The 22,400-nt window shown below is 40.3% G+C and overlaps 2 protein-coding genes across 3 annotated transcripts in view; one reads left to right on the forward strand and one right to left on the reverse strand.

The window, feature by feature from the left end:
- Hadha (hydroxyacyl-CoA dehydrogenase trifunctional multienzyme complex subunit alpha) overlaps positions 1–408 on the reverse strand; it is a 40,640-nt gene extending 40,232 nt beyond the window's left edge. Inside the window, exon 1 of the mRNA XM_050125864.1 lies at positions 187–408. Within this exon, the coding sequence (XP_049981821.1) occupies positions 187–253 (67 nt within the window). The 5' untranslated portion in view covers positions 254–408. The remainder of the gene's footprint in view (positions 1–186) is intronic.
- A 130-nt stretch (positions 409–538) lies between these two features.
- The window catches only part of Hadhb (hydroxyacyl-CoA dehydrogenase trifunctional multienzyme complex subunit beta), a 41,056-nt gene continuing 19,194 nt past the window's right edge, over positions 539–22,400 (forward strand). Inside the window, exons 1-6 of one of the 2 annotated variants that reach the window (XM_050125890.1) lie at positions 539–650; positions 6,003–6,077; positions 6,159–6,203; positions 15,024–15,123; positions 17,424–17,468; positions 19,582–19,681. In XM_050125890.1, coding sequence (XP_049981847.1) covers positions 6,011–6,077; positions 6,159–6,203; positions 15,024–15,123; positions 17,424–17,468; positions 19,582–19,681 — 357 coding nt within the window. In that variant the 5' untranslated portion in view covers positions 539–650; positions 6,003–6,010. Of the gene's footprint in view, positions 695–6,002; positions 6,078–6,158; positions 6,204–15,023; positions 15,124–17,423; positions 17,469–19,581; positions 19,682–22,400 lie in introns of both variants that reach the window. The other variant, XM_050125891.1, reaches the window with a different exon arrangement.

The raw sequence follows: 22,400 nt of genomic DNA on the forward strand, positions 1-22,400 counted from the left end.
AAGGGCGAGAGGAAGTGACAGTCCCTTCCCAAGGGCACAGGAAATGGGGTCCCTGGACAGTAACCCCCGTTTCCCGGGGTCCAAGGGAAGGCGTGGGAAGGAGACAGTGAGGGGCAAACGCTGGTGATCGCCGCCTCGGTTCCGGCAGGCACTCCGGGACTCTCCCGAGCCCCCAGCCAGGCTCACCTCTGGAGCGGAGGATCCTGAAGGCAGAGAAGCGACTGAGACTGCCAATTGCCCGGGACGCCACCATCTTGAGCAGAAGAGGACGAAAGTAGAAAGCTCTTCTAGCGGGGCGCTATGAAGCCGAGGACTTTTCTTTTCTCAGTCTGTCCGGCAGGGCGCCCGATGTACTGCCTTACTAAAACACAGACTCTGAGTAGTTGCCGGGCCTCTCACCCTCCCTCTTGCTCCCAACTAATCCGGCCGAAAGGATGGTTTCTCTGAAGGAAGACCAAGGACCTCTGAGGAGGGGGGCGGAGTGTCTGACTTTCTAGTCAGGCGCTCAGTGGGCAGCCCTCAAATTCCGCGGTGACCCCGGGCGGGGAGAGAGAGGTCCTTGCGGAACGGGAGCCGCCCCTCGGTGAGGGCGGGCGGTTGTCATTCTGGGCTAGACCTTCTTGGGAGCGGCAGGCTTCGCGGTCTCTGAGGTGCGGCTGGCGCGCGATTCGGCTTTCTTCTGACTTTCCCGCAGGCAGGTCCCACTTCCCTCCCGGCTCCTGTCTCCGGGACCCCTTCCCTTTCCCGTGAGGGTCGAAGTCCCAAGAGCGGGACAAGCTGCGGAGTCCAGGCCTCCAGTGCCAACCGCCTCCTGGCGGGCGGCGGGTCGCGTTCTCCCGTAGCTCGCAGCAGGGGTGTCGCCCTTCTCCACAGGTTCACGGACTGTTTGCGTGTGTCAGAGCGTTGTCGTTTCCCCTGTTTTACCTGTCGAGGCAGTCCCGCGGCTGTTGCGATTGAGAACGTGTCGTTAAGTGCGGGCCTCGGGTGTGGAAGACGAGACAATCCTCCGCCTGCTTAGTGATCCCGGAGTTCACGGGCGTTTTCTAGCCCAGAAGGGGAGACGGCGGGCGTCTGGGCATCCTCACCAAAGTAGCCACAGCCGTTGGAACAGAGTGTGTTAACTGGTAGCCACAGGTGGTAGAACTAGACTAGAGAGCCCTAGTCTACTTCTAATTGAGCGCTCAGCTTTTCATGTCGCCTCGCTTGGGTGTTTTGTTTGTTTTGGGTGCTGGAAAGATGATGCTGAAATAAACGGATTTGTTTCAAAAGAAAGTAAAGTCAGCTTCCGGTGCGATGCACTATTTTGTTTAGTACCCACTACCCCCACGTCTCATTCATTTGCACTTTTGGTGACTTGACTGGCTCAGAAAGATTATATAAAATTTCTTTTTTGTGGCAAGCCCAGTATTCAAAACAGAAATAGCACTCATTAGTTAGCCGATATTCTGCGAGAGAGGAAACAAGAAATGGCTGAAATGGGTATGGAAAGAAAGAAGGGAGCTTTCTGGGTTTTTTGTTTGTTTGTTTGTCTTGTTTTTTGTTTGTTTGTTTTTTGACAGTCTCTCTGTTAGGTAGTTCTGACTGTCCTGGAACCCACTATTTAGACCAGACTGGCCTCAAACTTAAAGAGATCTAACTGCCTCTACCTCTTGAGTGCTGGGATTAAAGCGTTTTTATTTAATACCTATTATGAACATCTTTTCATGTCAATACATACATGCATATCTTTCCCCCCGTGCTGGATATGGAATTTAGCCACTGGATTGCTTTAAAACAAATTTTTAAAAGGTATTTTCGGGGGCTGGAGAGAGGCTAAGCAGTTAAGGACACTTGCTGCACTTGGCAAGAGGATCCAATTTCAATTCCCAGGACCCATGACGGGCAGCTCACAACCACCTCTTGAATCAATTGAATACCTTCTTCTATCTTCCATGGGCACCCATACATATGTGGCTTACACTCACAGAAATACAAACACATATAAAAATAGGGATTTTTTTTGTTAGTGTGACTATTTTAATTTGACTGATTGATGCTGGGGATCAAACACAGGGTATGTAATAGACAAGTGCTCTGGCGTTCAGCTGTACTCTAAGGCCCTGGCATTTTACTTTCTTATGGGAACTGCTTATTTGTTCATTTTTGCTTGTGGTCTGCATATCAGATAGGAACCTGTTCAGTTGCAAATAATAGAAAATTCTATTAAATTTGGGGATTCATTATCTCCTGGACCATCAGTGGGTGGGTTTTAGATAGAATATGACTAGAACTGTTTTTTGTTTTTTCATAAAATTTTCAGTTCTGTCTTCTTTTGATATCAACTTTGTCCTTAGGTAGCACTGTTAATATTTGTAAAACTACAGCCAAAGGAATGATTTGTGTTTTAGAACTGCAGACAGAAAACTTGAGTATTAGACTAACTAAACATCAGTACCCGTGGTCAAGGTAAGGTGCTGTAGGGCTTGGCCATCTGAGCCTTTAATCCCTGCAGCAATTAAGATTACTCAGGGTCAATCCCTTGTAGACTTCACTGACAACTACATAGTGGGGAAATGTACCCTAGAACAAAATATAGATTTAAAATTGCAGATTTTTCCCTTTTAATTTGAAACAGGCTCTTTATAGATTATATTAACCATATTTTCTCTAAATGTATTCTTTGCTTTTAACTCAATTTTAGTTTTTTAAAAATTGTATGTGGGTTTAAAATATTTTAGTAATCAAATATGTTAACGCTTAATTTATGGCTTCTAGATCTTACTCATCTAATGGAAGGTGGCCTTGTCTAATGGGTGAAGTGTTTGCTGTGCAAGTATGAAAACTGAGTCTCCATACGCTGGGTTAAAAGAAGCTGGACATGTAGCTTTGTGGGTCTGTAATCCTAGCACTAGTGGAGAGAAGAGAATCTAGGGATTGCTATCCAGTCAGACAACCAATAAACTGACTCTATTTTTTCTGCTAGATTTGTGGCTCTATTTTTTCTGCTAGAGGTATCTGGATTTATCCAAGTCTTTCAATAGTACTACGGTAATTTTTCTAGGGGACTAAAGAAATGGCTCCGTTTTGAAAGCACTGGCTATTCTTCAAGAAGTCCCAGGTTTGATTCCCAGCTTTAATGAGAGGCCTTATCTCAAAAAGTAAGGTGTAGAAGTGATTGACCTCTAACCTCCACTTCCATGTATACACACATGCATACCCATATTCTCTCATCTTTTTGTTTTGAGTCCGGCTCTCACTGTGTACCTCTGACTAGCCTTGAACTTACTATATAGACCAGGCTGACTTCAAAATCATAGATATCTGCTTGTGTCTGCTCAAAGTGCTGGGATTAAATAAAAGTGTGTGCCATTTTTCCCGACTCTGGTATTTTTATATTTTTAAATGTTTTTAGATCTTTTATCTACATGGCATTTTTTATACTTATAGTGTGAACAATAGACCTTATTTTTCCCAAGCAATTAGTCACTTCCCAGCAAATTGATTGATCAACTCATTTTCTTCCATTTACTTTAAACCCTACATTATATATCAAATTATAAATTCTTATATCTTTAGGTATGCTTGTTATAAGATGTTGTCATACAATTTCTGAGGGTCAAGAATCTGGGCTTCTTGGCGGGGTTGTGACTTTGGAGTTTTAGGAGGTTGTCGTCAGCATGTTGGGCAGGTGGTAGTCATCTGAAGGCTTCCCTGTGCCAGAAGATCAGCTTCCAAGCTCACTCACATGGCTGTTGGCAGTGACTTTCCAGCTGGCTTTCCACAGAGTAGCTGAGATATTTAGACAGAAACTGTGATCTTTTTCACAGCTTGATTTCAGAAGCCATGCCATCTCTTCTGACAGAGCAGTGCAGTGTGGAAGGCAGCCAGACCAAGAGTACAAAAACTGAAAGAAAAGATGCTGGGGTCAGCTTGGAGGCTGGCCACTACAGTATCCTCATAAACCTTAAGTTTCTTATTTACTTTTTAAGCAAAAATACGTTTAAAAATTAAGACATTGGGTCAGTGAGGTGATTCCATGGGTAAAAGCTCCTGCCACCAAGCCAGAGGACCTGACTTGATAGAAGGAAAGCTTTAACTCCCACAGGTTGTCCAGTGACCTTTACATGTGTGCTATAGTATATGCTCACCTGCCCCAGCTAACAATTATTTCTTTTATTAACATTTATCTGGAAGGGAGGCCCATGGCACTCATATGGAGATCAGAAGACTTCTTGTAGGAAGTTTGTTGTGGTCCCGGAACCTGTATGCCACTTGGGACCTGGAACTCTGTCTAGGGACAATGAGGGAGTGAAGAAAGGACAATCACTGAGGAAATGACAGATATGTACAGAAAAGCTGGGGTCAGATGGGGTGTGCAAACCTCTGAAGTGACATCTACCACTAGAACTTGGAACCTCACCATATTATATACAGCACAAGGGAGGAGCTAGCTTTCTTGGGTTGGAGGTGTCTGTAGGAGGAGTCTTTTGGAAAATCATCTCAGGCTGTGAACCTCCAGGAGGTGGAGGGAGCTGCGGTTGCTAGTTTTTGTGCATTTTGGTTTCTTCATTGCACTTGGATTCCTTCCCACGACCTGTCCCAAGAAAAGCTTTGCCGTCCCTCTGAGCCTTCCCAGGGCAGGCTTTGTCACTGTTGTGGGGCTCAGGCATCAGAGCCTTTAGCATGGCTGTGTCGATGTCAATGATACACATTCATTGTAGAACTTTACTCAGGGCCTCCTCTGCTCCCTGTAGGAGTTGGTCCTCTCATCCTATCATACCAGTCCTGAGGACAAACTCAGGTCCTCATGCTTGACAACAAGCTAAACCCGCTAAGCCATCTCACCAGCCCCTAACAATTATTTTAATTTTCTTTTTTTTTGGTTTTATTTATGTGTTTTGCTTGTGTTTATGTATGCACTCCATATGTGTGCCTGTTGCCCATGGAGGTCAGAAGAGTGGGTCAGATCTCCTAGAACTGGAGATAATGGATGGTTGTGTGCCATGATGTAGGTTTTAGTAACCAAGTGCTCTTAACAGATGAGCCATCTCTCTAGCTCCATCCTAACAATTATTTCTTTTTTCATTTGTTTGTTTTTGTGATAGGATCTCACTTTGTAGCCTTGGCTGACTTGGAACTCATTGTGTAGACCAGACTGCCCTCAAATTTGTAGAAATCTACCTGCACTGCCTCCTGAGTGCCAGGATTAAAGACATGTGCCACCATGCCCTGCCTAACAGTTGTTTTTAACATTGTACCCTAGGGGTATTTTATTATGACTCAAGGAAATACAAATATTTTTCCTCTTTTAATGGGTGGTAGCAAACAAAAACTTATTTTTATATATATGGGTGTTTTGCCTACATGTTTGTCTATGCAACACTATGTGCCTGGTGCCCACAGAAGCCAGAAGAGAATGTTGGGTGTCCTGGGACTGGAATTACAGGCTGCTGTAAGCTGCTATGAAGGTTCTGGGAATCAAACCTGTATCCTCTGGAAGAACAGCAAGTGTTCTTAACCTTTGAACCATCTCACCAGCTCCTATTTTCTTATCTTTTATGGCTGATTGTATGTAATACAGTAGTTCCCTGGTTGCTATTGTATGACTTACTTAACCAGTTCCCTATTTGCTATTATTCTAATCTTTTTCTATTACAGAAAATGTTTCTCTATAACTTTGGAGCCTGTCCTGGGACTAACTCTTGTAGACCAGGCTGGCCTTAAACTCACAGAGATCCGCCTGCCTCTGCCTTTGTGCTGGGATTAAAGGTGTGTGCCACCACTGCCAAGTTTCCTAATCTCTTAGTATGTATATACCATTCATTGTGAGGAATAGATGATTCATGCTTAGAATAGTTATTTGTACAATGGAAAAGCTGTGCCAGTATAATTATAATATTGCTAGAAAAGAATAATTGATAATGGTAGTGAATGGCTGTGAATAAGTTTATCAGATTTCATAGACTGTGTACACTACAGATTGCTGAAGTAATTCAAGACATAATTTGTTCTTTTCTTTGTAGGTTTCAGAATGTCTACCATCTTGACTTCCACTTTTAAAAACATTTCTACTACATCAAAATGGGCCCTCAGATTTTGTAAGTTCAATTTTTCTTTTTTAAGTGTAGCCTTATAAACATTATGCATAGTTATTAAATGATACACACTTTGTTTTCTAGCTGTAAGACCTCTGAGCTGTTCTTCCCAGCTACGATCAGCCCCAGGTACTGTAATTTTCAAACAAATACTTCTCCATTAAATGTTAGAATTCTGTATTTGTGAATTCTGAGTAAAACTCAAACTAATTTGTTAATTCTTCCCCTTTTATGATCAACATATCATTATTACCTTCAAATAAAAATATGTATAGTCAACCAGTCACATTACTTTGGGCTTAAGATGATCAAAGAAGACTGCTTCCGAAGGTCCTATAAACGTGGTGGGTCAGTGCATGTAGCCCTAACTGTCAGTCCTGGAAAAGATAAGCTTACACACTGTCTTGAAATCATTGTGGAGCCCCACGTTAACTTTTACAGTTGTAGTTAGTGGTAGACTTCTCTATTAAATATCTTATTATCTTATATACAAGAGGACCTGTTTCTGAAATAGGGGTGAATGGGAAAACTAGTTAATAAAAGAAGATGTTTAGCTATCATGGAATGAAAGAGTAGGGAAATTCATTGATTTGATGGTGTTATGTAGATCCTCAGTGAAACCCAATGAATTAGGCTTCTTCACTGTTGAAAATCACTGTGTGGTGTAAACATTTCCTGACAGATTGTCAACATTTTTTTATCCTTGTCTGGGCTTTCTGTTGACTTTTTTTCTGATTTTAGATTTATTTTATATATAATATAAAATATATTATTTGTGCAATGGTTTCATAGAAAAAGTGCCACCTAGGATCAGGACATGTACTCTGCTTCAGCATGGTATCTTTTCGGCTAGTGTGGCCAAATGACATCTCTATGTTTTTATATTTTCCTTCTCTTAAAAAAATGGTTGCCAGCCTTACTATATAGGTATGAATATATCTCTAAGTTCTTTAAGTACTGGGAATACAGTGGTAGAACTCCTACCTAGCATGTTCAAGACCCTGGTTCAATCCCCACCCTGTACTAAGGGAAAAGGGACAAAATCAAAGCAGATTTGGACTGAAGATACAGATTAATGGTGGAGCGCTTGCCTAGCACACTGTACTCAACCCACCACCACCATAGCAGCTATAACAGCACACAGCCAAAATGCCCTTCATCAACTAAAGTCAGTATGTTCATGGTGGTATTATCTTCCCACAGTATTCTTAGACATCTGTTGCCTAATCTCAACTAGAGAACTTATGTCCTAGAGCCTCTAAATTCTAACCAGAATTTAGATTTCTATTGTCTCCACAAAGAATAATAAAGGATAGTTCCTTTCTGACTTGTGTCACCTTTCCCCTGATTTAACTGTTCACTCAGGCTTTTGCTTTGCATAATCACCCACGCAGACCTGACTCCTTGCCAAGTAGTAGAAGGTCATTCTGATACAACAGAGAAATCATTTTTCAGTCATTTAGACTAGTCTCTGTTGTCCGGTAGCCATTTTTTGGTGTTTTTCTTTTCTTCCTATGTTATAAGCTCTGAAAGTCTTGAGACTTATGTCCCCAGTGTCAAACAGTATTTTATAAGTGGTTTGTGTTAATGCTGCTGAGGATAATGGCACAAAAAGGCACTGATAAGCAAAGGAATGTGACTGGCTGGTTTTAGGATAGGGAAGGGCCATGTGCCTGTGCCAAGCAGGTTTTAGGTTACAATAGTTATAACTATATAATTCCTCTTAACTCGTTTGAGTATTACTGCTGGAAGAAGTGTGAGCAAATGACTACAGGATGTATTGGTGTCCTGTAATCTCATGAACCGTGTCTAGTGGGAATTTTGACTGATTTGATGATTATTTTTTTTGTTTCTCTGCCTATGCTCCTGTTTTTCTCTCACACAGATAGCAGTTATGTAAAGCATGAGACATCTTTTTAATTTTTTTTAATTAATTTTTATTGAGCTCTACATTATTCCCTGGTTCCCTCCCTGCCCCTCCCCTCCCCTTCAACCCTCTCACAAGGTCCCCATGCTTCCAATTTACTCAAGAGATCTTGTCTTTTTCTACTTCCCATGTAGATTAGGTCTATGTGTCTCTTTCTTAGGGTCTTCATTGTTGTCCAAGTTCTCTGGGATTGTGGTTTGTAGGCTGGTTTTCTTTGCTTTATGTTTGAAAGCCACTTATGAGTGAGTACATATGATAATGGTCTTTCTGGGTCTGGGTTACCTCACTCAAAATGATGTTTTCTACCTCCATTCATTTGCCTGCAAATTTCAAGATGTCGTTATTTTTTTCTGCTATGTAATATTCCATTGTGTAAATGTACCACATTTTCCTTATCAATTCTTCGGTTGAGGGGCATTTAGATTGTTTTCAGGTTCTGGCTATGACAAACAAAGCTGCTATGAACATAGTTGAGCACATGTCCTTGTGGCATGATTGAGCATCCTTTGGATATATACCCAAAAGTGGTATTATTGGGTCTTGAGGAAGGTTGTTTGCTAATTTTTTGAGAAGTCATCATACTGATAACCAAAGGGGCTGTACCAGCTTGCATTCCCACCAGTAATGCAGAAGTGTTCCCTTTACCCCACAACCTCTCCAGCATAAGTTGTCATCAGTGTTTTTGATCTTGGCCATTCTTTCAGGTGTAAGATGGAATCTCAGAGTTGTTTTGATTTGCATTTCTCTGTTGACTAAGGATATTGAGCATTTCCTTAAGTGTCTTTCAGCCATTTTAGATCCTTTGTTGAGAGTTCTCTGTTTAGGTCTGTACTCCATTTTTTTTTATTGGATTATGTGTTCTTTTGATGACTAATTTCTTGAGTTCTTTGTATATTTTGGAGATCAGACCTCTGTCTGATGTGAGGTTAGTGAAGATCTTTTCCCATTTGTAGGCTGTCGTTTTGTCTTGTTGACCGTGTCCTTTGCTTTACAGAAGCTTTTCAGTTTCAGGAGGTCCCATTTATTAATTGTTTTCTCTCAGGCATGACACATCTTTTAATCTTTGATTTTAATTGTGTGTATATATATTGATTAGCATTTGAATTCTAGATTTTCAAGTTATATAGTCTAGTTTGCACATTTGTAAATGAAGTTTTGCAGACCAGGAATGTAAACCATAGTGTTTTTATATACTCAGTTGAGATTTTTGGGTTCATTGTTATTGTCTACCCTTAACACACACACACACACACACATTTTGATTATGTAAAGGAGCTGTATTAATTATGTTTGAGAATTTTTTTATGTGGTTAGGGGTCAGTGTGCACATAAAACAGTGGGAGTTCTTTTGGTGACTATTATATAATGCAATAGCAGTACTATTTTTCAAATAGGCCAGCCTAGTCTACAAGAGCTAGTTCCAGGACAGGCTCCAAAGCTACAGAGAAACCTTGTCTCGGGAAAAAAAAAAAAAAAAAAAAAAAAAAAAAGAAGAAGAAGAAGAAGAAGTTGTTGTTCAAAGGCAGAACTATAGGTAACTGTAATTATTAGAGAAAGCTTTATTCAGATAGAATTTGAGGTAAACCCCAAGATACATGGAAGAATTGAATGAAATGAGGGTAAGCAAATGAGAGAGTACTTGAATAAAGGTGAGATACTAGAAGTGAGCAAGGGACTGGGGGCTTGCTCAACCTGTCCATTTAAAACAGTAGTAGATGATACCTTATGACAACCAAATAGAGCAGTGGTTCTCAACCTGTGGGTTGCAACCCTTTTGGGCATTTGACCCTTTCACAGGGATCCTAAGATCACTGAAAAGCACTGATTCTTATATTATGATTCATAACAGCAGCAAAATTATATTTATGAAATAACAGCAGAAATTTATAATTGGGGATTACTACAACATGAGGAACTATATTAAAGGGTTGCAACATTATGAAGGTTGAGAATTATTCAAGCTGAGCAAGAAATTAGAAAAATAATAATTTTAATCTTTTTGGAGATGCATAAAAGAAACAAGCTACTTTTTAAAAAAGCACCCTGACATAGTAATGTGTCATCCAACTTTTCCTCAAACTACCTTTTTATAAGGTCAGTCACAAGTAATCTACAGATTTGGTGTACTGTTTTTATTTCTTAGTTTTCATTTTCTTTTTTTTTAAAGATTTATTTATTTATTATGTATACTGTGTTCTGTCTGCATGTGTGCCTGTAGGCCATAAGAGGGCGCCAGATCTGATTACAGATGGTTGTGAGCCACCATGTGGTTGCTGGGAATTGAACTCAGGACCTCTGGAAGAGCAGTCAGTGCTTTTAACCATTGAGCCATCTCTCCAGCCCTTTATTTCTCATTTTTCTTTAAGATGGAAACATCGTTCTATATTCCCTTTGATTCCTGTCCTCTACCTTCCAGCCCCGTCATATTCTTTGATTCTTCTACTGTCTTCTAAGCTTATTTTCTGATCATACCTTCTTTGCCCCTCTATGTAGGAAGTTACAAAGCTGTCTTGTTATTGTGGGTAATGGATCCTCGGGTTTGAGAGGGTTTGTGTGTACTGAAAGTAGAAAGGTGTTGAAATAGGAGCGGCAGGGCTGCGTCCCCGGCACCCGGCCGCCCGCATGGCTAGCTTATACCCAGAAATAATTACACGGAAACTGTATTCTTTCAAACACTGCCTGGCCCGGATAGTTCCAGTTCCTTATGGCTAGCTCTTACATATTGTTCTAACCCATTTCTAATATTCTGTGTAGCCCACGAGCTGGCTTACCAGGGAGGATCTTAACCTGCGTCTGTCTGGAGCGGGAGAACCATGGCGACTCCTCACACAGCTTCTTTTTCCCAGCATTCTCCTCTGTCTACTCCGCCTACCTAATTTTCTATCCAATAAAATGGGCCAAGGCAGTTTCTTTATTAATAAGAAATCACTCCCACATCATTTCCCCTTTTTCTGTTTAAACAAAAAAGAAAGGCTTTAACTTTAACATAGTAAAATTACATATAACAAAACAGTTATCAAGTAAGAATTACAGTTACAATATTTATATCTATTTTATCTCTTATCATAACTAAGGAAAACTATAACTAACCATTCTTCAACTCCATCAAAGACTCCAGAAGGATATAATATTACCTATCAAACAAGAAATAAGAAAACTCTAGAAATGACAGAGACATCTCGCTGCCTGGACAGTCACCCAAAGTTCCTCTGTACCGTTGGGGCATCCATCTTCGGCCTACAGGCCCATAGTATCCAGCAGACATTCTCATCAAGCAAGAAATTCCAAAGACAGTTCAGTCACTTTTTGCTGTGTCCTGCAGAATGTCTCACAGACTCTTTCATGAAGCAGGAACCCCAAAAGGTCATCTCACCTTTAGGCAAGTTCAGCAGTCCTCTCTCTGCGGGTTCTCTGTGTCCAGTTTATGCAACAGTCCAGGCAAGAGCAGTTTCTTGCCCAAATGGCTATCAAACTCCATAAGGATTCTCTTCGATGCCCATCTTCCTCTTGAAATAGATTGGTGCTGCCAGGAGCAAATGTGTCTCATTGTCATGAAAAACCCTAAGTTATTAAAATATCTTAAATGCCATATTCTGCAGCCTTTGAAAGATATGAAGAATGCCTATCTAACTAAAATATCTCTCTATATATCTAGAAAATCTAACTAACATGACTACAAGCTTAAGTATTAGCGATGATTATCCATTAACAACCTATATTTCCTAATTATACATTACATTTTTAAATGAACTACACAATCACAATACCTTAATCAAGATCAAAAATACATATACATATAACAAAATTGACCATAAAATCCATACCAATGCAAATTATTCATATCTATATCATATCCCCCTTTAAATGTAAAAGAACATTTATAAACAATATTTGGGAACATGGGCGTAGTTTTTTCTCTACAAACTGCTTCCTGCTGAATAGGGGCGTCGTTAATTAGGTTGTTCATGATATAACCTGTATGCTAGTTTCATCTCAGTTGGCAATTGAGCGAAGCAATTTTTTGAGGGTATTCACAGCAACCTTTCAGGAGGGCGTGGTCTATCATACCAAATCGGAATAGATGCAATCCACAGGGTCTCATCCTCTGCAAAAACAAAAGAAGACCCTCTCCAAAGCATCATATCCTTAGACCCAAATTCTGAAATCATAATACCCTTATATCCATTTTGGTTTAGATTGGCAGCCCATGTAATGAAATGTCTCTCTGTACTTAGCTCCTTCACAGTCAAAAATTTTAAAGAAAACACAATGTACATAATCCAGACTCTCTGTGAATTTTCCATTTTTACGTGGCTTATATTTCTTTATTTCTTTTAATCTATAACTCTCTGTACTTCTGTACTCTGTCTCTTTAAAGACTTTACCCTTTTTCTTTTTAAGACATTAACTTTATTCTTTATATTCTTTTTCTTCTCTTTCCCAAGCCTACGTACATTTATCCAACAGTGTCTGAATCTGTTTTATTGTGAATCTGTAATTTCTTTACTATACAGGAGCATTTCTTAAAATGTTAAGCATTTCTTAAAAACTTAAGTTGCACCATTTACAGGTAATACGGTACTGCCTGTGTCCTGCCCAGTCTAAACCTTAACTGCACGGTTTTAAGGTAATTACGGTAGTTCCTGCCTGAGATCAGCACAGTTCAGCATGGAGCAGCCGCTCCTGCCTCAGAGTCATTTGGTGCCCCTGAACCATTCACAGTTTCAGGCACACAGCAAGTCCACATTGGAGCCGCACTCAGCAGTTTAACTCTGAGACTGAGTGTGCAGCACAGAAACTCTTTTCATCCAAGTTACAGCCAAATCTGACATGCAGAGCACTGCGCAGTCTGAAAATGCGTCTCTGTATAGCGGCAGGAATCCGCCATGCTCTTCCGCCTGCCTAAGCCTGATTCTGCCTTCTGCCCAGGTGCAGGCGGGGAGCTCTGAGCCATCTGCACGGTCTCAGAGCACTCTCCTCCGATCCCAAGCGGAACACAAACATCCAGTCCCATAAAAGCCTTGAAATGCTTTAAAGCCAGAGTTCATGCTGGCAGCACAGCCCCCAGGAAGCCGCGCTTTAAAATGATGTAGCTTATTTTTCTGCTGTTGTAGCTGAATCAGGAATCTCTCTACAGCACGCCACCAACAAAACAGCAAAAATCTGTGTTAAACTCTCTCTCCCTTATTTTTAAGCCTTCTCAGGTTTTTAAGTGGATTTAGCCCATCACGTCTGGGCGCCATCTGTTGAAATAGGAGCGGCAGGGCTGCGTCCCCGGCACCCGGCCGCCCGCATGGCTAGCTTATACCCAGAAATAATTACACGGAAACTGTATTCTTTCAAACACTGCCTGGCCCGGATAGTTCCAGTTCCTTATGGCTAGCTCTTACATATTGTTCTAACCCATTTCTAATATTCTGTGTAGCCCACGAGCTGGCTTACCAGGGAGGATCTTAACCTGCGTCTGTCTGGAGCGGGAGAACCATGGCGACTCCTCACTCAGCTTCTTTTTCCCAGCATTCTCCTCTGTCTACTCCGCCTACCTAATTTTCTATCCAATAAAATGGGCCAAGGCAGTTTCTTTATTAATAAGAAATCACTCCCACATCAGAAAGGTGTCAGGAAGCACACATGCTGCTCATGGCCAGGTGTTCCTCCCACATCACCCTGTGATATGCCCTTTCCCCGGCCTTTCCTCTCATCTGTGGATGTCTTTCTTCTTTTTACTCTTTTGTTCTTTTCTTTGCTCCCAGGATTCGTGGCTATCCCACAGCTAGCTTATAGATGACGTCACTTTTACCATTGCCCTAGTTCTTTTCATGGCATCTTTTCAGCCTCTGTAATGGGTATTTTTTGCCATGTTTCTTTGCTTGGATTCCTACCAAGGAGGATCTGGCCTGGCACAGTTCATCTCTTGTTTGCCGATGACACAACTAGCCAATTGCTATGGTTTATAGAGTGTACACACCAAAGGTCATGAGCTGGAAGTTTGCTCCTTGTGGTAATACTGAGAGGCACTAGAACCTTTAAGAAATCCCAGCACTGGGGAGGCTTAAGTAGTAGTAATGTTGAGAGTTTGAGGCCAACCTAAGCTACATTATAAATTTGATATGTAGCAGTACCCTGTTTTTGTTTCGTTTTTTAAATGAACTTAAAAGGAAAGTAATTTGGTCATTGGTATAAGTATGGTATCAACCTTTGAGAGTGGCTGTTTTTTTTTTTGTTGTTGTTGTTTCATTTTTTTAAAAGATTTATTTATTTATTTAGTATGCAGTGTTCTGCCTGTATAGATACATACCTACAGGCCAGAAGAGGGCACCAGATCTCCTTACTGATAGCTTTGAGCCACCATGTGGGTTCCTGGGAATTGAACTCAGGACCTTTGGAAGAACAGCCAGTGCTCTTAACTACTGCGCCACCTCTATAGTCCAAGAGTGGCTGTTTTAAAATGAGTCCATCCCAAGTGCTTGTCCTCTTCTGCACATAGCCATTTTTTTTCTTGTTTCTTTGCTGTGGTATGTTTAGCTTTGTTATGACATAGCCAGGGAGACCTTCACCAGGACCTCAGTATGCACCATTTAATTAGTTTAGATTCCTTAATGTCCAGTCTCGAGTATTTTATTGTAGCAAAAACAAAACAAACAAAACAAAAAATGGTGCTAATATACACTAGTCAACTACTTTGTTGATTTGTCAGTGGGCCTGGCATACCCCTTCTGAACACGATCAGTTTGTGCCTTGGATTTAAAGTCATGACGTTGTTTGACTATCCCATTGGCAGAGACTATAAACAGTACAGCTCTTCTTAGAGGAGACAAAGGCAGACCTATCAGAATTACACCCAACTTCTCAATGGAAATTATAAAAGCCAGAAGGTCATCGTAAAAATAGACCCAAATACCAGAAAGAGAGAAAGAGAGCAATCATAGCAAAATGTATCTGGGCAAGTGTTCCACTTGAGCTTCTTCCCTATCCCTGATTTCATATATTTTATTAATATTTCTTTGAACTTTATCTTAAAGCTGTCCAGACCAAGTCAAAGAAGACCTTAGCAAAACCCAATATGAAGAATATAGTGGTGGTGGAAGGTGTCCGCATTCCATTTCTGCTGTCCGGCACTTCGTAAGTATGACATGATCGTGGTAGTCGTTTCTCTTTTAAGGTACTGTTTGAAGTAGTCTCTGTAGGTAATAATGCCATTAGTGGGGAACCATATGGAAAGTACTTGTATAAAGTCAGTATAGAACAAGTCAAATACATGCATAATAGCAAGATGTTTTATCCTTTTTTATAAACTAGCTTGCCATGGTATTAGCCTGAAATTGCCTTAATTGAAAGAAAGTTCAGTGTGGATCCAGATAGCATCTTTTCCAACAGGGTGTCCTTTTCTTTTCTGGAACATTGATTGCTTCTGTAGGCATAGTTAGTGCTGAGGATGGTCTGTAAAAATTCTGAGAACCTGCTACTTTGGTCCTGAAAATGATGAGGCTTTGAGTTGACACAGCTGGTCTAAATGCCGCTTGTAGCTCAACCCCAAGTATTTTGGACTAGCCTGATAATTTCTCAGAATCAAACAACTGCTTTTCTTAGGGTTTTCTGTCCTCTAAATGAGATTCATTCTACACAAAAACTGATAATGAATTCTGCTAATTAAGTTCTGTTTTGTTTAGATTGTGTTAGTTTGTTAATATTTCTATTTTGCACAGGCAGTCACTAACATTAAAAACTGGAGAATATTAGGCTCCAGTTTAAAAACAATAAGGCCTATCTTATGTATTCATATGGAAAATTTGACATCTTGGAGATATATTACTTTTAAATGGAAAAGCATAGGGGCTGAAGAGATGGCTCAGGAGGTAAGAGCCCTTTGAGAGGACCCAGGTTCAATTCCCAACACCCACAAGGCAGCTCACAACTGTGTTTAACTCCAGTTCCAGGGAATCCAACACAGACATACATGCAGACAAAACACCAATGCACTTAAAATAAAAATAAAATTTAAAAAAGGAGCCAGTGAGATGGCTCAGTGGGTAAAGGTGCTTGCTACTAAATCTGATGACACAAGTACAGGCCCTGGAAAACAAGGGGAGAACTGACTCCTATAAGTCGTCCTGTGCCTTCCCCAAATGTATGAGCACACAGCACCAAATGTTAAAAGAGAGAAAAGACTTAAACAAGGTGTAGAGCCTCATGTGTAATGTGGAAGGAGGAGGAGAGAGGGAAGAGCAGGAAGGCTGGGGTTAGTGACTCTAATGGACTTTTTGCAGGAAGGGAAAATAGTAGCTTATAGTGGAGAAAACTGACAGGTACCGTCTGAACCAAATGCTCAAGTTAACATCACCGGTAATAAGTAATTTTAATGCCACACATCCCAATAGGAAGCAATGAGAAGAATGCCTTGCCTCCAATCTCAGGTGTCAAAAAGTGGGGAACTATCATAGTTAAGAGGTGGCTAAGCCGCCATAACAACTAGATGCCACATGGCCCTGTGGATTAGACCCTGGAGCAGGAAAAGGGTGTTCATAGGAAACTGGTGAGAGCCACAAAGTTAGTGGCTTAGTGAATAGTACCTTGAGGAAGCTGGGTAGAGGGTGTAGGAACTCAACTCTGTCCTTTCTGCTCTTTGGTAAATCTCAGATTATTTCAAAGGTAAAAGTTTCATGAAAACAACTAAAACGGGGCTGGCGAGATGGCTCAGCGGTTAAAAGCATTGCCTGCTCTTCCAAAGGTCCTGAGTTCAATTCCAGCAACCACATGGTGGCTCACAACCATCTGTAATGAGATCTGGTGCCCTCTTCTGGCCTGTAGGCATATATGCAGACAGAATATTGTATACTTAATAAATAAATAAATATTTAAAAAAAAAAACAACTAAAACATGCCCCTTGTATCCTTTTGAGCTTTACAAAATAAAAAATGTAGTCATCCCCTGCCCCCCAAAAAAGCTCTCAAAGAAGAAGGTTAGTTTTAAAGAGAATATTTAACACATGCCATACTGAATAATAAAAGTATGGGATATAATTTTTTAATGTACATGATATTTTATGTTTGGGGTTGGGATTTTTGTTTGTTACTTTTGAGACAGGGTTTCCTGCTGTAGCTGGACTGGCCTAGAATTTGTGAGCATTCCTCCAGTCTTGGCCTCCCAGGTGCTGGGATTATGGGTCTGAGCACCATGCGCAGCTAGAACATCTGTTTGGTCAGATACCCAGAAAATTCTGTAGGTGTTTAGGGCTTGTCAGGTTTTTTAAGATGACAGCAAAGTCACACTATTTCTTTACTTGAACCAGCGGAATGACTTTGACAGTAGCATTGGTTGCATTTTCAGCAGTATATGTTAGATAATCTGTGTTTCAAAAATAATTTAAAAAGGTTATTGAAACTCTAGGCTTTTGGTTTAAATTATTTGTTTTCTTTCCCAGCTATAAAGACCTAATGCCACATGACTTGGCTAGAGCTGCACTTTCGTAAGTAAATGAAGTTTCCTGTTCTTTCATTTAAAATGTTTTCCTAGTATTAGCATTTGAAGTAGTATGTTCTGTAGAATTTTCATGTTTAGGATATGTTAAACTTTATATGGCAAGAAGTAAGTTTTTGTTTGTTTTTCGAGACATGGTTTCTTTATGTAACCCTGGCTGTCCTGGAACTCGCTCTGTAGACCAGGCTGACCTCAAACTCACAGACGTTCACCTGCCTCTGCCTCCTAAATGCTGGGATTAAAGGCATGCACTGCTACTGCCTAGCTGCAAGAAGCAATAATAACTACCTTATACAAGTTTTTTTTGTTTTTAAAGATAGGGTTTTACCATCTTACTCTGACTGACCTGAAACTCACCATAGAACAGACTGACCTTGAATTTAGGGATTGACCTACTTCTGCACCTCAATTGCTGGGATTAAAGGTGTGTCCCATGATAGGATTAAATTTTAACTTTATATGTTAAATTTGAACAGCTTTGATTGGGAGGCATCTTTATCTGCAAGTTTAGCGCGTGGCATCTTGACATGACTACATATATATATATATATATACATGTATATATATATATATGTGGATGGTGTTTATTGTAATATTCTCATATAATATTCTCAGGCTGGCCTGGAACTCATTATGTAGGCCAAGATGGCTTCAAACTCATGGCAGTCATCCTGTTTCATCTGCATGCATGGAGGCAAATACTCATACACATAAGATAAAAATTAAAAAACAAAAAACTCGAAGGTTCATGTACAAAGCAAGTAAAAGTTTTAAATTAGCGCTGAGTGGTGGTGGCACCTGCCTTTAATCCCAGCACTTGGGAGGTAGAGTCAGGCGGGTCTTTGTGAGTTTGAGACCAGCCTGGTCTACAGAGTGTGTTCAGGACAGGCTCCAAAGCTTATATAGAGAAACCCTGTCTCAAAAAACAAAACAAAAAAAATTTTTTTTTAAAATTAAATGTAACAAAATGAGGTTGAAATGGATGAATACTTTGATGTGATCATAAAGTATATGGCTGTGTCTACATAATATACTCTCTAAATGTCCAGTGATATTTTGCTTTAGTGTCTCCAAGCAGCCGAAGATCTTTTCCTCACTGGAAAACACTTTCATTTAACCTTTCTGCTCATTAGTCAGTTTTCTTGCCTTCCTGCCAGACTTTAAGAACAAATGCCACAGCATTGTTTCTGTGTTTACTGTTTACTCTCCCTAATTACATAATAATAATAATCATTTCCATCCCCAAATCTCTGCTTAGCTACACATTGGAAGTTTCTCTTTAGGGATCATAAATAGAGCATTCTTTTCTTGGGCCTCTCTGTGCTCTACATTTAACACTGTGGACTGTACGTGGACATGCCTTCCTTTGAGTTCTTGTATTGCAGCTTTATGATGTTCTTCCATCCATCTCCTGCTTCTTTATTCCACTTCCTTCCCTTCCCTTTCTCTTCCTTTCCCCTCTTCTCTTTATTTCAGTGATGGGGTTCTTAACCCAAAGGACTTGTAAATACTGGGCAAATGTCCTACCAGTGAACTGCACCTTTAACTCCATACAGATTTTATATAACTCACTTTTGAGTTTTGACAAATGTGTACTTGTGTTCCTATTTTTGATGGCTCCTTAAATTCTCTCTCTCTCTCTTTTGTTTTGTTTTTGTTTTTTGAGACAGGGTTTCTTTGTAGCTTTGGAACTTGTCCTGGAACTTGCTCTGTAGACCAGGCTGGCCTCAAACTCACAGACTTCCGCCTGCCTCTGCCTCCTGAATGCTAAAGGTGTGCGCCACCACTGCCCAGCTCCAAAGTAACTTTTGATTCTTCCTTCTAATGTCTCATTACCAAGTGACCATCAGATACTGCCTTCTTCCTTGTCATTCATTTCCTTTTTGATAGGGTGCCAAATGTTTGTGCCTGGCCTTTTAAAGAGAAGGGTTTATCTTTGTGTTTTTCTGGCGATAGAAGTGAACCTAGGGCCTTATATGTACTAGATGAGCACTCTCCTATACCTCCAACTCAGGCACTGTTTGTTTAAAAACGTGCAGTGTTTTATGTGATGTTCTCTGGCATGTTTGAACTGTTTCTTTTCTTTGGATTTCTGCTCTTAGGGGTTTGTTGCATCGGACCAATGTTCCAAAGGATGTTGTTGATTATATCATTTTTGGTACGGTTATTCAGGAAGTAAAAACAAGCAATGTGGCTAGAGAGGTAAGTAAAGTAAAATTATATGTTTAAAGAGATTGATAAAGCTGGACATAATAGCTGATGCTTGTAATTTATTCTTGAGAGGCTGAGGCAGGGGGATTGCCATGGAGTCCACTACTTACTGTACTATGTAGTAAGTTACAGATCAGTCTGGCTGCAGTAGGATCTTGTCTCCAAAACAATAGCAATAGCTCTGTTGCTCCTTAAATTCTCCTTTAATATCAGCACTCAGAAGGCAGAAGCAGGAAAATCTATGAGTTTTAGGCCATCTATGACTACAAAGCAAGACCCCTTTTCTTCCCCTATCCCAAGCCCTCCAAAGTGGCAAAAAAGTCAATTTGAAGTAATATTTTTTAATTTATTTCTTTGTGTGTGTGCGCGTGCGTGCGCGTGTGTGTGTATGTGTGTAAGTGCACACGCATGCACGTATGTGGTGCTAGAGATTAGACTCAAGGCTTTGTACTTAGTGCCAAGTATTCTGCCACTAAGATATGTCCCCAACCAAGAATTTACCGTTTTAAAATCATTGAAGTCTTAAAATTCATTAACTGAATATGTATTTAACTAAAAATCATATGATGTGTGCTGAAGGTCTTTATCATTTATTACAGAAGTTACAATTAATATTCAAGGTGTCAAGTCACAGGAGTTAACTTCTGATGGAGGAAACTTGCCTTGCAAGGCCTGCAAGAAATGCAAACTCCAGAAAACTGTTGCTTCTGCCTGTAATTTTTTTTTTTTTTTTTGGTTTTTCGAGACAGGGTTTCTCTGTGGCTTTGGAGTCTGTCCTGGAACTAGCTCTGTAGACCAGGCTGGTCTCGAACTCACAGAGATCCGCCTGCCTCTGCCTCCCGAGTGCTGTTCTGCCTGTAATTTTAAATGTGCTAATTGCATCTTTCTCTAGCCTGTATATATGTGTGTATCTCATAAATACATCCCTGATCTACTGGGCATTTTTATCTGTGGATTGTCAAGAAGCTGGGTCTTCCTTAGCTATATTGTCTAATTGATATTAATAATGTTAGCCTATATAGAGTTTTGATGAATAAATACAAAGATACTTCCCTAGAGTCAGGTGTTATAATGGTGGTACACGCCCTTAATCCCAGCACTCAGGAGGCAGAGACCTGTTCTACAGAGAAAGTTCCAGGACAGGCTCCAAAACCACAAAAAAAAAAAAAAACCTGTCTCAGAACACATGCACACACACACACACACACAAACACACACACACACACACACAAAAGGAAAGAAAAGGAAAGAAAAGGAAAAAAGAAAAGAGCTGTAATATCCCCAGCTGCCAAGATAGCCGCACACAATTAACTGATATAAAACTTTAAAGTTGCTTTTAGATCAGTCCAGGTGCTTTGCTAATTGGATTTTAAGATAAACTATTACTAAATGAATACAATCTTATTTACTAGGACATGTAGCCAGCTGTATGATTTGTTGAGACAAGGTAAATAGTGCAAAGTACCCTAATTGCAGTATCAGGGACAATAATTAACTTTTTGCATGGATTCCTAACCTCAGTTTTATAGCCTTTGCCCAGACACCATGGGATAAGATCCCTGAATGGCCAGGGCTATTTAGAAAATATAAACTAACTTTATAGCCCCTGAAAAAAGTTACAGCTTCTCTTTCTATGGTCTAGGGTACCTGCTGGACAGAAGAGTGTATCTTAAGATTTAAAATGTGCCTTGGCGAGTGCTGGGTGGGCTCCTTTGCCATACCCCTTGTTCCTGCAGCTCGTGCTGCACTCTGAGGACACCTTTGTAAACAAATAGTCTCCAGTGTGACAGGGCTTGGCCTTTACCACCACTAATCACAAACTGTTTAAGATATATATGTTATATACAGTGAGAAGTATAGGATATAACATATAGTTTCCTTATTTCTTTCATTGGTTTAGCTCTGTAGGGCTACCTCTGTAAAGAAGATAACAGAGAGACTTCTTTCACAGCCATGGTTTGCCACACATGAGTTAGGGTTAACTGGAAGAAAGAGCTTTTTTAAATTTCATTATTTTTTGAACCAGGGTTTCTCTGTGTAGCCCTAGCTGTTCTGGAACTAGCTCTATAGACTAGGCTGGCCTTGAAATCACAGGGGTCTGCCTGCCTCTGCTTCCTGAGTGCTGAGATTAAAAGCGTGTGCCACCACTGCCCAGCCAAAGTGATCTTTTCTTCCTGTCTGGATTTATTGCACTGTGATTTGTTGGAATGACTCTGTTTCTTATCATTTACTTAAGAACTGGTATGTGACCTTCAGAGGCAATGCCTACAAGATTTTGTGGGTCTTTATAAGCTGGGTAGAACAGAGAGAAAGAGAGAGAGAGAGAGAGAGAGAGAGAGAGAGAGAGAGAGAGAGAGAGAAGCTGGCAGAAATTAGCAGAAATGTAAAAGGATAAAGAATGTAGGAAGAATAATGAAGAAGAAAACAAAGAATGTAACAGAGAATTGGAATTAGAACTGAAACAGAATTAGAGCTAGGGAATTATAGACAATTAAGACAGAAGAATTAGAAGAAAGGCAGAAGAATTAGAAGAGTACAATAAAGAGACATGGTGAGAAGATGTGTGTGAGTTGACCTGTTTCCTTCACCCTTGCTTGAATCCTAGTTTCTTCGTTTATTGCAGTTTGGACCCTGAGAGGAGGTTTTTAAGGCTGGACTTTAAAAGCCTCCATTAGATAACTATTATTATTAATAATTACTGTTATTATCA

Source organism: Alexandromys fortis, unplaced genomic scaffold (genome assembly GCF_014885135.2).
Source record: "Alexandromys fortis isolate MF-2015 unplaced genomic scaffold, M_Fortis_MF-2015_v1.1 scaffold_252, whole genome shotgun sequence".
Classification (NCBI taxonomy): domain Eukaryota; kingdom Metazoa; phylum Chordata; class Mammalia; order Rodentia; family Cricetidae; genus Alexandromys; species Alexandromys fortis.